Source organism: Piliocolobus tephrosceles, chromosome 3 (genome assembly GCF_002776525.5).
Source record: "Piliocolobus tephrosceles isolate RC106 chromosome 3, ASM277652v3, whole genome shotgun sequence".
In the NCBI taxonomy this organism is placed as follows: Eukaryota; Metazoa; Chordata; class Mammalia; order Primates; family Cercopithecidae; genus Piliocolobus; species Piliocolobus tephrosceles.
This window is the reverse complement of record NC_045436.1, coordinates 23,485,414-23,501,483: the sequence shown is the minus strand read 5'-3', so window position 1 is coordinate 23,501,483 and position 16,070 is coordinate 23,485,414. Positions and strand designations below refer to the sequence as shown.

The window sequence follows — 16,070 nt, the reverse complement described above, 5'->3', positions numbered from 1 at the left end:
GATTTCTCCTGGAGTTTAATACTTTACCAGGAAATAAACAAACCTGTCTTTCCAAATTAAAATGAAGTTCACCATAGGCTTCTCTTCCCTCGTTGTTACCTTTCCTTTTCAGCTTCATTTTCCATTTCTCAGAATTCTGTAAGAACTGCTTTGGCAGCTGTTCTTTAGATGATATAAAAATGCTATTGCCAACATGGTAAATAACTGGTTTTATGTTTTTCTGACTTGGTAAATGGATAGGTAGTTTTGATGAAAATGTGTTCACCGTATTTAAAAGTCATCTTTTAAAGTGACCTATTACAATAAAGGACCTGTTGACCATTGCTTGAATGGCCAGGAGGATTCTGGAAAACACCCAGAAGCAATTGCCCTCAGGCTGCCTATTGTATTCTGGAATTTTCTCAGGGCATATTATAGGTTGGTGCAATAGTAATTACAGTTTAATAAAATCACACCTCTTTTGCATAGAGCATTCAAATGTTCATTTCATTCTTTACAAATTCATCCTGTGGACTAAATTATGTTATGGTGTGTGTGTGTGTGTGTGTGTGAGTGAGTGAATGATGGTTAGAACATTAATTCCTGTGGACTGAATTCTGTCATAGGGGGTGTGTGTGTGTTTGTGTGTGTGTCACGGTTAGAAATTAATTCCAGGTTTATTAGTTTGAGCAGTGATCCACAGAAATGAGGGTGTGCACTGCAATAGATAAAAAGAAAACGGACACAAAAATGGGGGGCGCGGAACTTCTTGTTGTCCTTAAATGCAGTTTAAGGCATTTGTCTTTAAATGTAGGTCGTTTTTCTAGAAGTTTTTAATAAAGTCCCATAAAGACACCTTCCTGTGATTTTCAGATTCATAAAGCCTCTATGAAGTCATTTTTCCTCTTCTACTTAATTTCTTTAATTCTTCCTTGATTTTTGTTCCAAGTTGTGGCTGGCAGAGTGTTGCTTCTTCTGGATCCTGATCTTTATAATGCTGCCTTGTATCTGTGAGGCAGGCACACAAAAAAGGCTGCCTGCACCAGCTCTCCAGGTCCTCCCCTGCTGCTCTTCCTGGGCTGTGGTGAAGCTAGCTTAAAAAGCTGAAAACAAAATATATCAGTCAATTCTCAAACTTGGAGAAGAGGTAGAATTTTTAAAAATCTGTAAATGAGATTACACTGATTTACATATTTATATGTTGAATTCAGAAATATTTTTCACAAAATATTTTACTGACCTTCAAAAATAGAATTTTTCCTTTCTAATAGAAGATTAATAGTGCTTTAAATTGTTGATTAATTTTCTGGGTTTTTCATTTCATACCTGAGTGGATCCTGGAGTACAGATGATGGCATTTACATATGCTCATAGGAAAATAATAACAATAATAATGGTAGCTTACAGGTTTTACTATGCCAGGCACCTTTCAAGCATTTTTCATATATGAACCTATGCACTCTTCATCTGGACCCTATGATGTGAGTACTATGTGTGATTCCCTTTTTAGAAATGCAACTGTGGAAAAAAGTCCCCCAGCTGGTAAAGAACAGAGCCAGATTTGCAGCCAGGCAATCTGACGGGGAGTTCCATGCCACGAAGGGGCAAATAATGATTGAAGTTACTGAAATAAGAAAAGCTCCATACTGGGAAAGGGAGGATGCTTGGCTTCCAGTTTGTGGCACTTGGGAGATAAAATCCCAAGGGTAATTGGTATTCCGGTTTTCAGGAATATTTCCTCACATAAATACATTTGTAATAGTGGCACCTCTATCAGTAGGTTGTGTGAGATACTCATCTACCATTTGGAAGATGGAGGGACATTTGCATTCACCGTGTAACACAGCCCAATGGGGAAGTCATTCTTGTAACTGGAACCCTAGCTGGAAGTTCCTTCATATGTTAGTCACATAAAGGTCTCTGAATTTCCTGCTGTTTATGACAACGCCCATAGATTTGCTTGGGCATACACGAATTCAGACAAGGGGTTCAATACCCATAATTCAGAAACATTTTGTTTCTTAAAAGTCACCAAACCACAATATGGGTAAACTATATACAAATCTGAAAAGTCCAATTTAGAATGTCAGCTGCCTAACCATCTTCACGAAGGACTATCTGGTCACAGACTACCATGACAGTGTACAATTGTACTTGGCTGTCCAGTGGTTTTGCGTCTCCAGATCTTACCACATTGGATTTCCTCTGGGATTTTCCTTATTTTAGCAGTGAAACTCCTGCTTCCCAGAAACTCTTTCAAGCCTTGACAAACAGGGACAGAAAGAAACTCTACTTTCTCCTGACACTTTTCATAGCCCTTTCTTTTATCTCCCTCCTAACCACCATACTTGCTTGGATAGGTTGGTGGGGCATTGCAGGCTCTCCGCCTTTATTTAATCTCCAGTAATTAAAAAGTTTTAGGGCTCTGGCCAGGTGCGGTGGCTCATGTGTGTAATCCCAGCACTTTGGGAGGCTAAGGCAGGTGGATCACTTGAGGTCAGGAGTTCAAGACCAGCCTGGCCAACACGCAACACGGTGAAACCCTGCCTCTACTAAAAATACAAAACATTAGCCACATGTGGTAGTGAGTGCCTGTAGTGCCAGTTACTTGGGAGGGTGAGGCAGGAGAATTGCTTGAATCTGGGAGGCAGAAGTTGCAGTGAGGCGAGATCACACCACTGTACTCCAACCTGGATGATAGAGCGAGAGCTCTTCTCAAAAAAAAAAGGAAAAGTTCTGGGGCTCTGACTGCAAATTTTTCCTGAGAAGAGTGTTTGAAATATTTTATTTTCTAAATTATACTAACTGAAACGTTTTATGCACACTTGCTTATTTCGTTGGTGTATTTACCTTGAGTGACAAAGGTCACTCAATAATAACTGGTAGAGCCTATGCTTATTAATTTATCTTTTTTAAAGGAACTGTGGGGAGCATTTACTATTTTTTCTTGTAATAAACACAGACTATCGTTTGATAGATTCGAGAATTGCAAAGATAATTATAATTAATGATCTATGTAGGTTTTCCCCCATCAAGTGAGATAAATATTTCTATTGAAGTAAAATCCTACTATTGTATATATTCTATATAGAAAGTTCCATATAACACAAACACACACTGAGGAGTTTTATATCTATTGTTGAATTTTAAGTTACTTCTCACTTCTTTGCATTTGGAGTTCTTAAATTGTTACGATTAAACTTGAGTTAATACTCTGGAGTCTTCTCTATGAAAATAGTTATTTGAGACTAGAGACAGTATTAGGTATTACAATTTTAAAAATTATTGAGTTACTAAGTGGTAGATTCTAAGTGATTTTCATGTTTTCAATTCTGAAACCTCCCTAAAATTGGTACCATTATTTTCATCTGTATTTTACCCTTGAGAAAAACATGGCTCAAAGACATCTCTTACCCAGAGTCACAGGGCCCGCAGGCATTGGGACTGAGATTCCAACCCAGGTGGTCCATGTCTGGGGCCTGGGTGGGCACTCATGACACTATCTGACTCTTCAGTTATGGAAAACATAACTGATACTGGAAGTAGAAACAGAAGTTAGACAATGGCTAGGCTACACTGAAACTACACTGAAATTTAAATTGGAACCGTTAAAGCCCATTGACCTTACTCGTTTTATTTTTCTTTCCTGGGCAGAGTGTGGCGGCCGATTGAAAGCAGAATCAAAACCCAGAGATCTGTACTCACATGCTCAGTTTGGGGATAACAACTACCCGGGGCAGGTTGACTGTGAATGGCTGTTAGTATCAGAACGGGGCTCTCGACTTGAACTATCCTTCCAGACGTTTGAAGTGGAAGAAGAAGCAGACTGTGGCTATGACTATGTGGAGCTCTTTGACGGTCTCGATTCAACAGCTGTGGGGCTTGGTCGATTCTGTGGATCCGGGGTAAATATACCACCAGTAGAATACCCTAGACACCATTAAGATGCCTATTGATACATGATTGATATATGTACCATTCACAAGTTGGCAATGCTTTTGCAAAAAAAAAAAAAAAAAAAAAAAAAAAAAAAAGGTTACATCGTATTATAAATGGCTTGACAAAATATAACATGCATATTCCCTTATCAATTCTCCACTTCTAATGCATTTGCCTGAATAATATCAGGTGAAACTGATGAAATCAGTAGGTATAATTTCTTATCACTTTTCCATGTTCTAAGTTCTTATTATGCAATAAATATTTAAATACTTAATCTAACAGCAGCATATTTAAACACACACCACAGACAATTCTGTCACGTTTCTAAATTAAAGCTTAAAGGAAAAAAAGAATATGCACACCATTCTAATTCACATTCTCTTCTTAACAAATATATTTGGCGGCAGTGGCAAGGTCAGCCACTGGTGTGTGTACACAGGCAGTGCTACAGAGATACTGTTCCATTGCAGAGTGTCACTTGTGCAGGTGCAGAGTGCCAGGTACAGGCCAGAAGAGGTCACCATGAGAAATAAGGAAAAGAAAAACCTAAAGTTTTCTCTGTGCTTTTCCCCCAGAACTCACTGCATGAATATTTATATATTTATAGTCTTCTGAATACATATTTTGTGCTGAAGATATTGGTCCCAGTTTTTCAAATGTCTACCAGTAGCTATTGCTTCAGTAATACCGTTGAACTCCTGTCCAAATGACAACTGAAATGTAACGAAAAAGGTTCTTGGTGCTTAGATTATTACAACAAGAAATACTGGACGATTTAGATTCTGGAAGTGGCTCTGCTTCAGAGCAGCTTCTGAAACACATTTAGTATCTCTACACTCTCTGAACCTCACTTTACTGATTTGCAAATCAAGAGAACTTGGCTTAAAAGTTTAGGGAAAAAACACTTAAGTCCTAGGGAGAAAAGTGCCCAGAACTTAGAAAATGTAATGTATGTTCAGAGCTCAGCTATATCACTGACTAGCCACGTAGGCTCTAGCATGTCACTTTCTTCTCTGAATCTCATTTTCTCCTCTATAAAGTGAAGAAGTAGATTACACCTACTCTCCAAGGTTGTTGGGAGGAATAAATTATATTCCAAAGAAAAGTTTTCCCAAACATGCATTACACTGAAGAAAAAGTGATTCGTTTTATTGCTTGTTTACTTGCTTGTTGTTTTTGTTTTCCTTCAGCCCCCAGAAGAGATTTATTCAATTGGAGACGCAGTTTTAATTCATTTCCACACTGATGACACAATCAACAAGAAGGGATTTCATATAAGATACAAAAGCATAAGATATCCAGATACCACACATACCAAAAAATAACACCAAAACCTCTGTCAGAACACAAAAGAATGTGCATAATGGAGAGAAGACATATTTTTTTAAAAAAACTGAAGATAGTGGCACAAATGTTTTATATAAAGAGTTTGAACAAAAAATCCCTGTAAGACCAGAATTATCTTTGTACTAAAAGAGAAGTTTCCAGCGAAACCCTCATCAGCATTACAAGGATATTTGAACTCCATGCTCGATGGTATTAATAAAGCTGGTGAAAGGGCATCACGTACTTCAAGGAAGACTCTACAAGCTTTTGTTCACAGCTTGAAATAGACGCCTCACAATTCAGACAGTTTAATTCAGGAGTTGTGACCCTGCAGAGTTCTTTTTGACAATTTGTCAAGACTTAGGGACATAAAATGATCTTGCAGGTCACAAACTGGAAAACACTATTCTGGTTGTCTTAGGATAATTGCTGACTTTGTATCTTGGATATGGTGTAAACCAGATCCATGTAAGGTGATGTGAAATGGGAGTCTTTTGAGGGTGACTTGTACTTTCCATGTGTATGTGTGTGTCTGGTGTTTGGAAACTGGGATATTTCAGCTTCATTATTTCCACTTGCAGGCCGGCTTAACCTCTGAAACACAAATGATCTTGAGACCACTTTAGTGTACTTACATTTTGATGAGTTTGAAATGTCAGTGGTGTCTATTATTGCAGTTAAATTCTAGACATCAGTTCTTTGTCTCAGAAGATGCCCAGTGAAATGGTAAACTTAGTTCTTTTTTTTTGGAAGTGCTGCCTTTCACACCAAATCCAAGAAGCCTGTGATGTCTTACGAACCTTATGAGAAAACGCCGAAGAGGTGTGAGCAGGATTCTTCTGAATGACTGTCTGGATGGTTCATTACACAAGTTACTGCTGCTGCTATTGTCTTTCCTTTGTTGTCTATCTGTTATTGTTGAAGCTATTATTGTTGATGTTTTCATGGTTAATCTATTTTTTAAAAAATGAAATGAAGCAGAAGTAGGTCTTGTGAGAACTGAAAGATCTCTTTCATTTTTCTCTTCCTGGGATTCATTTTTTCAAAATGCAATGTTGGAAAAAAATGTTTGTTTCTGAAAGACTTCTTATGGTGCTATTCCATAAACTTTTTTTTAAACAAGTTTTTGACCTTTGAGCCAACCCACCTGTAGACTACGAATGTCTCCCTATGGCTGGTGGCATTTGAAGACTAAAGACTTGTCAAATATATCAAGAGTATATCATTGCAAGGGCAACCCTTGTCCTGTGGAACAACTACTTATAATGCCTTAGAATTCTTGCACATGATCAAACAGATCCTCCTAAAACACACCTTTTGAAATGTTGAACATAAGAGTGTATGTTAACTAATAGCTCTATGAAGAAAATGCATTTCCATGACTGAAGCATTGGATATAAATATGGTGTCCTGCTTTTTTTGTAGAAAATGTAATTTGAGGATGAATTTTCTGCTTTAAAGGCATGTGTGTTTTTAAAATTAATGAATGTAGATGTGTGATTGTCTGAGTGAGTGACACTACAAGAGGTAAAAAATAATGGGTGGTTGAAAAGTTAAAATGTATGTGCCAAGTTCTACTAGAATTCCATTTGAAATAGCACCTTCCTTAGGTTTCATGGACAAATAATGGGAACTTCTAATTATGATCAATTGCATTAAAGAAAGGCTCTTTCCTTTAGAGAAACTCTATTTTGATGTCAATATAGATTACTGTATGAAGTACCTTTGTTTCTGTTACCTGTCCATGAGCATACAACATTGAATACAATCGGGTATATTCTTTCAGTTTTACAAAATTAAACTATACACACAGATGTAGCTTATCTGTTTTTTTTCTTAAATTGTTGCCCTGAAAATATTTCTTGCATATGAATTGTAAAATGTAAATACATTTTTAAAACCAACGTTTTGATCTTATTGAATGTTACTTTGAAAATGTGTAACTATTGCCTGCAATGTAGATGAGCCTGTTAGTAGAGCTGATTTATTCCAGTAACTTCTTCCATATTTTCTCACTAATCTCCAGTTAGCCAAAATATGCCAGGAATGGGAAAGAGGAGAAAAAGTCATTAACATTAACACCTATACTGTTCTATACTACTCCTACCCCTGTGCTAGGAATGTGCACTAGCTCTTTTTAAATTCCATGCTACACTTTGAGGGCTCTCATCATGTTCTCGTTTTGTAGTTCAGAAAGTGAGGCTCAAAGAATTTATTTAACCTTCCCAGAGTCACAGTGTAAAGTTAGATGTTGAAATCCAGTTTGTCTTATATAAGAGTCTCTGCTTGTTCTACAAAGGTAGTAGAATCAATCTTGACCTACATAAATAGTAGATTTTTTATGGTGAAACTTTCCCACATAAAGTAAATTTTAGGGGTGAATTAGAGTAAAACTCTCAAGATAGGCATTTTGTTCTTTTCGAGAACAGCATGAAACTTAGAATATCAATGATAGCTATATTTAAGAATCAGAATTAGTACTAGGAATTTAAAATAAACTATAGTTTGGAGTTAGTATGAACCTTTTGTGAAAATAAATATATTAAATTATTTTTCCTGATGTGATAGGGGAAATGTATTGATCTATATTAAGAAATATTCTGGACATTCTGATTGATATGTTGTTAGGCCACGGTGAGCTATGCTCTGCACAACTGAGAAATTAGGTATTTAGAAGGCATACAGAGATGTTGTCATAACTAGGTCTTCAACATGAAAATTAATTTTTATTGTATCATATCAGATATTAGTTTACCGCATATTATTTTTATATTCATTCAATGTTTGCCTTAAATGTGTTGTTAAATGAAAATACAGACAGCTTCATTATTGTGTTGTTAATGATTGTTACTTACTGCTCCAGGCATTTTATTAAATTAATTTTTTAAATTATTTTCCACCCTACATCAGTATATTGGTTGTGCTTCATATTTGCCAAAGTCCTAACTCCCATGTTGTCCTCTCTGACTACACATAGAAAAAAACACTGTTCTCACTTGATTTTATTAAATTATTTTTAAAAGTCAATTTTGAATATAACCGTAGTTTATTCAGGAGATAGTGACTTAACATAAATGGACAAAATAACTTTTTAAAAGAAATGGATGAGAAGCAATTGTGTTTCCGAAACCCTCAAGTATCCCATTCCTATATGGCTGGACTTTTGCTATCTATGATTCATTTTAATATGTCACAGTATGAGATTCAAATTCTGCTTAACTTTGTTTTAAAATATCTTAGCCTTTTTTAGTTGGTTTGTAATACTGCTGTATTTTTGGTGATAAGCTTCAAATATCAAATTTTGTTCTGCCATATAGAAAAATATCTAAAAGCATCAAATAACTAATTTTATTTTTGTAAGGTTAAAATTTATTTTTTAAAAGAAACATTAAATTATATATTTATATAGATTTAGAAGGAGTATAACCCTGTGTGAAATTATAAATTACTGAAAACAGTTATCAAATATTTGGAAACTATTATTTACTAATAAGAGTAAGACTTGCCTTATGGAAAATTTTTGATGCCACTTGTTAAATCAGGTATGGAAGGAGGAAAGCAGAAAATATAACTGCCTCCTAAAGATATATAATTTGAATTGCAGTAATGCTTTCTATTTTACAACAACAAATGTGTAATAAGAACTTATCAAAAGGAGAAAAAAGGTGGCCGGTGAATGAATTGAAAGTTTTTATCCTTCAATGCATGGTAATTGGTTTCCAATGAATATTTAGCTTTTGGTGTTTTATGTTATTGTTATAAAACTGAGAAACTTTGTCATTAGATTAGGAACCAAGTAGTGGGAATGCTGGCTCTGATATTTTGTGAAATAGCATTATTCGTCTCCAAACTTTTCTCTGACATCTACATTTTCACTGTCTAGTTTCCAACCTGCCTAACTTTCCCTCACTCCAGTATATTGAACCTGAGTCCAAGCTGGCCACGTAACTCTAGTTCCAGTCATGACACCCTAATGCAAGTACCCTAATGCAGGATGAAAGCAAAGGAATTATAAGGCTGTGAACACACTTCACTATATATAACCTCCTTCTCATCCAATATTCTAAGCAGCAAATGATTACCATGAATATCAACTTCTAACTTCAAAAAGCTTGTAGGTGGAAATGTATCTGTATAAAAATCAGTTGACAAGAGATCTATTAAACTCTACGCAGATTGAGGCACTTAGAAAGTCCAGCATCAGGACTTATCTTTATTTATTGCCAGGTTGGAGGTATATGAGTAAATACTGGCATTGCTTCTGTTGTTATATTTCTATATGAATATAAGCTAACAGCTTCACCAGTCCCTCTGACCTTATTTTGTCTGTCTGTGTTGTCCTTATACCGGGAAAGTTACTTATACAACATTTTATTTTTGCCCAACTATCAAATTTTGAGAGCATACTTGCATCTGAAAACAAATAGCAATGAAGGTTACTAAATTGATTTACACTATTTTAAACACGTGCTCAATGCTTCAGTCTATTTTGCAAATTACATATTTAAAAATAGATTCAATGGTGCTTCTTTTATTGAATAATATTATAGGATGATTGTATTGGCCACAATATTTAATTATACAACAAATCTAAGAAAGAAAAAGTTGCATTATCATTTGAAAGCTCTGTTAGTTTTTTTTTTTTGAAGAGCAACTGTAAAAATTTAGCTAAATACGATAAATTTCCATCCAAATATAAAAGTGCATCTATATTCCCTTGTAATATTTTTATGTTAGAATTAGTGCCACAAAAAAGCGATAGCTAACATTGAAAACACAGTGGTGATGTCACCGTGGTAATAGGGGTGTAAGAGGAATTACTTTAAGGAATGACATTAAGAATATTTAAACAGAAAGACTGCCCAGAAAGTACAAAGTGAAAGGATTATAGATCATAAGCCTTCAATATGTAAGCCTCCCCTAAAAATTATTTAGTGAATATTCCTGAAGGAACTACAATTGAGACTAAAAGTAAATTACAGGAAAATTTTCCTGGGGAATCATAAATTTTTCAATGTTTCTTTATGAAACATTTCTTTATGAAAAATTTTTCATAAAGTTTTCAATTGTTATGCTTACTATATGTGTATTAGTTGTGTTTGAATTCCCTGGGACTAAAAGGTCACTTACAATAAGTTTTACCATTTTCAAACCAAAACGCATAGTACAACAATGTATTTTGCTCATTCATTTATTCTATTTATTCACTGAACAAATATTTGCTTAATGCCTGCTAATATACTTCATACCATGCTAAGTACTATGAATTTGAGATAAAAAAGAAAAAAGCAGCAATCTTTGCTCTCGTGAAGTTTACATACTAAAGAGATAAGCATTAATTTAAAGTAACCCTTCAATGTTGAAATTTCAATAATGAAACATACATGTGTATTCTACTGCCATTTGGTGGTTTGTATTTTGAGACTAGCATCAACATAAATATCTTTGGTTCTGCATTTGAACATTTTAAAAAATTCAGTTGTCCTATAATAATAAGTTTTTCTTTGCATGTATTACTTTTATTTTTAATTTATAAATTACTGAATCTCAGGATGGACAATTGGGGCTTTTTGTAAACAATATATTTTATAAAAAGAGATACATAAAACTAGCACCAGCAGCACTTGACAAATTGTAGTTCTAAATATGAAATACATTTAACCCACTATCTCCATTCAATGCGACCTAACTGGTGAGGTAAAAGGAGGTTTTTCACCAATAGTGTGATTGCAGGACAGTAAAATGCCTCACTGTCTCACTATTTGCTTCCCTTCCAAGTCAATGAGTGATTTTTTTAAAGGTGAGTAAAGTCCCTAGAATACCCAACTCTCTCAAAAGCACGCATATACGTGCACACACATACATACACACACATACACGTGTATATATACAAAAGAATTTGGAAGCACATACCTGCAACCTAGGCAACATATTATGCACACAGATAACACCTCATAGAATATGATGCCACAATTCAGAAAAACCTATGGAAAGATCAGGTAAGAGTAATCCCGAATAATAAGTAACAGAATTAGACTCTTATGAATTTTAAATGCTGAAATGATCAAATGTAGAGTAAAAAGAAAAGTATATTAAAATGATTAAGGAAAGGAAATGGAAATATGTGGAAAAGCTATAGACACTTTCAAAATACTGAGTAGATTTTTAAATAAATTAAACTTGCAGAAATGAAAAAATACAGTAATTGAAATAAAAAATGTAGTTGATATGGTTGATGATATGATTTATGAAGTGGAAGCACGTAAGAATCACAGGACACAACAGAGAAACAAACAGATGAAAAAATAAATTTTAAGAGACTTGAGAAGTAGATGTGAATGTTCAATATGTATTTTTAGGAGTTATAGAGGAAGACAATATAGACAATGAAGGAGAATAAAATATTCAGTATAAATATCTGAAATGCCCTGAAACTTTTGGGAGACATGTATCCTCACATTCGGGAAACAAAAAAAATTCCCCAAAAAGTACATAAAAATAAGGCTGCACTTAGAAAACACATAAAAATAAAGCTGCCCTTAAAGCTAAATACATAAAAATAAAGATTAGACACATAGTACTGAAAGTGATTAATACAAAGTTAAAAAGTCTTAAAAGTCGTCGAAGAAAAAGGCAGATCATCAAGAAGAAGGTAGTTTTAGAAATATAGCAGACTTTCCAATACAGACTATAGTGAAATCAAGTCTTCAAGACATCAAGAGTAAATAATTGTCAACCTAAATTTTTATACCTTGTTAAATACTACTTACAAATAGGAACTATATATATGACATGCAAGAAGGATTAGTTATTCAAGAATTGGTGATTATGTGTCAATTTAAGATATTTACTACTATAAATTAATGTTAATTATCTTGTTATAGTTAATGTTATCATAATATTAGTGAATAATTTTAAAAGAAAGTGGAAGTACATAGGAAACAGTAATATAATATCATGTACAACTAGAGAGGATTAATTGAAGTTGAAAAGTTCTAAGGTCTTTGTAGTGTTTAAGAAGAGTATTACTTTAATATTTTGTTAAAGGTTCAGGGTAAAATGGTAGGCTAACCAAAAGCATAAAAGTAGGATATATGACTTCTAAATGAGTAGAGAGAGAAAGACAGTGTAAAAATAATAATCTTGAGGATTTTATGAAAGGAAGATTAAGAGGCATAGAAAAAGTGGGAAACATGGACAGCACAAAATAAGATGGTAAAAAGACAGTAATAAGTAATATTTAAAATGTAAAACACATCTTCTAGGCATTTTCCTAAGTGTCTGAGATATTAATTCATGTAATTCTCACAGACATGTGAGTTAGAATTTATTGTCCCCATTTTATAAGTGAGGAAATAAAAAATAAACTAGTAATTGCAATAAATGTAAGTACACTAAAATTTCCAATTTAAGAAAAGGTACATTCAGATTGGATTAAAGTGTCATCTATAAGCTTTTAGAAAAGATGCTTGTGAAACAGTATGAGAAAAGCTGAAAGTGAAAAAATGTATTGGGCATATTTTAAACTTATGATAGCTGATTTTTTTTAGGCATAAGAGACTATTTGGAATAAAATTAGCAATTCCAATGATAAAAGAAACAATGCATCTATAACATTTAAAAATTTTTGATTAATGTAAATCTAGAGCCTCAAAATACATACAATTATCAAAATCATAAAAATGTAATTCATGATGAATCAAATTCAGCTCACTGCCTGTTTGCGTCCACTCCACGACCTAAGAATGATACATAAAATGACTGTCAGCCTTTTGGCAAGAAAAGTTAAGACTTAAAGATGTTATCTGTTGACCTAGAAATCCTAAAATGCCACTTGATCCTTTAAAGAAGAAGATAGGCAACCAATGTAATCGATAAATGTGCAAAGGATACACACAAGAAATTCACAGATGAAAGCAGAATGGTTAAAAAAAAAAATGGATGAAAACATGTTTGACATTGCTATTTTTTGGAAAATTCAAATTTAAATAATAGTATACTATCTTATATCTATTGCCTTAGTAACTAAAGTCTTAAACACTATCAAGTGTTTGCAAGGATGTATAGCGTAGAAACTTTTACACACTGCTGACAGGAATGTAACCAGTAATGCATCCAAAATGCAAACATTCTGGATAACTATTTGACTCTAACACTTTCAGATGCTCTTTTTCGTTGACCATAAATTTAATTCCTTGGTATAGAAAAACTCTCGTTTTGAACTGGTTTTAGGAAGTCATCTGAACTCCAGTAGCTGGGCTACAGGGAAGCTGTGCAGTCTTCCAGAGCCTGCTGAGAGAAACAGAGAAGCACACCAGAACTAGGAGGAGAAGCCCCTTCCTCCAGCAACATCCTGCATTGTTCTGTATTGATGCAGCTTCATATCATCAGGAGAGCAAAGGACAGGCCGGGGGCGGTGGCTCAAGCCTGTAATCCCAGCACTTTGGGAGGCCGAGACGGGCGGATCACGAGGTCAGGAGATCGAGACCATCCTGGCTAACACGGTGAAACCCCGTCTCTACTAAAAAAATACAAAAAAACTAGCCTGGCGAGGTGGCGGGCGCCTGTAGTCCCAGCTACTCCGGAGGCTGAGGCAGGAGAATGGCGTAAACCCGGGAGGCGGAGCTTGCAGTGAGCTGAGATCTGGCCAGTGCACTCCAGTCTGGGCGACAGAGAGAGATTCCGTCTCAAAAAAAAAAAAAAAAAAAAGAGAGCAAAGGACAATTGTTCAAAGGGACCACCTCCATTTTCTACAGCAGGCAATGAAAAACATATTTAGAATTGAGAAGCAATAAATAGACAATGGGTATATATAATATAACATAATATTAGGATATAAATGTACATTATGTATTTATGAGCTTTACACAATTTTAATAAATCCACAATCATAAGAATTAAATATTTGGCTATATTAAAAACAAATATTTATATGTACCATAAATTATAAAAAAATTGCCAGCTAGGAACCCCAATCTCCTCCTTCTCTTCTTTCTCTTTTTTCCCCTTTAGCTTCTTTACATGATTTATAATTTTTAAAAAATGTTTTCAAGAGATTTTAAAATAAAATATTATAATTCATGTGTATGTAGATTTTTAATTCAGATTCAGCATTTATAGAGTGCACAATAACCTTGTGAGATAAGTAGTATTATTCCAATATTACGGACGGGAATCTTGAATATAAAACACATAACTTCCAAGATCATACGGTGTCTATGATGAAGAGATTCCCTTTAAAGAGGGGTAGATATATAAATTAAATTTAAATGTAAAAAGTAATCATAAATTCAGATTTTCATTTTGCTCTTTATAGTGTGATTTTAAATGCTAATATGTTCAAAGTTCTCTACCTTAAAAGCAAGAAAAGCCATTCGCTTTCCCATTAAGTACATGATTTTATGCAGTTTGATTAAATTTTGTTGATTTCTATTTAGAGTTAAAATAGAGTAGCTTGCCTAAAGCTAATATATTCCATCAGGAATAAACAGAAAAGTGGGGTAAAACTTTTATAAAGAAAATAATTCTATGTTTAAGGCTTCCTCAAACTTCAAACAGAGGTAGGACTTCAGGGATCAAATGCTCAGATAGAAAGGAATCTGTTAAAAATGAAGCAACATTTTATGTTGCACTTTTACTATCCAAGTATTAGATCATTCTTGATGCGGAGTGAGGGGCTGTGACAGGGAGGTTGACTGTTAATCTTTGCCAAAATGTACTTGACAGAAAACGCTGAATCCATAATTCAATTAAATATCTAACTACAGAACACTGTAGGAAAATTGGAAATATTTTTAAACAATTATTTTTTGAAAAATTACAAGAAATTCATATCCTAAAGTCACTATCCTGTATTAGAAGAAAAAGGACAACAAATGATGTAGTTGCTAAGATACAAAAAAAGATTTTGAAAACCTGATAATTTTCAGTCAATCAATGCAGTTAACAACTCAAATAAGAATCCAGAAGTAAAAATGTATTTGAGTTATTCTTAGTTTTAGCCTTCTACAGAGGATTGTCCTAACTTCAAGGAACATTATTAAACTTATAAAAAAATATAAATCATTTTTAATCATGTTTTTTCTGTTTTATTAATTTTAATGAGATCAGGATTGTACTTCAATACGAGAAAAATATCCCAAATGCCAGCTATTATAAAAGATTTCTGTTAGCATGTGATCTATGAATTATAATGATAATATGCATTTTATGCTACAGCTTCCTCTAAGTAATTCTGTGGAGAAAGGCAAGGTAAATGAATTTTGCACTATATTATGTGTCAAATATATAGTTTTTGTTATGAGATAATATGCTTTAGAAAGCACTACAGAAAAGGTTTTGCAAATTATCTTGAGCGCACTTCTCAGGATGCCCCCAAATTACCTGTCATGCTGATTTCATTTATTCTTACATTGATATTTTTTCTGTGCAACGATTTGAGATCCTCAAAAGCAAGTAGATTAGCTATTTTTTTGTCTGTACTTACACAGAACTGCACACTAAAAAGACCTCCTTTATAGATCGGTTAAATTGAATTGAATTGAAATGGAATTGAATTAAATTAAGTCGAACTAATCTAATATGCTAAAATTTATATAATTCAAAAAATGAGTACTTGTCACCTTAAGATCTGGAATATTTTCTGAAACACTGATATGAAGTTAATAAACCATATGACTAATACAGAAAGAGATTGTCATTTGTAATAATGAAGATGAAATATGTTATTGTTATCCTTCTTTCTTTATAAGTATGTTTAGTTTGGTTACATTATAAAACTGTGAGATTACTTTTTTAGAATAAAAGAGACTTCTCTCTTCTCT

General features: G+C 33.9%; 1 protein-coding gene across 3 annotated transcripts in view; it reads left to right on the top strand.

Moving 5' to 3' along the window:
* TLL1 (tolloid like 1) overlaps positions 1–8,834 on the top strand; it is a 222,526-nt gene extending 213,692 nt beyond the window's left edge. For all 3 annotated transcript variants that reach the window (XM_023226651.3, XM_023226642.2, XM_023226656.2), the window contains 2 exons: positions 3,634–3,884; positions 5,112–8,834. In XM_023226651.3, coding sequence (XP_023082419.2) covers positions 3,634–3,884; positions 5,112–5,246 — 386 coding nt within the window. In that variant the 3' untranslated portion in view covers positions 5,247–8,834. The remainder of the gene's footprint in view (positions 1–3,633; positions 3,885–5,111) is intronic.
* Positions 8,835–16,070: the final 7,236 nt, after the last annotated feature.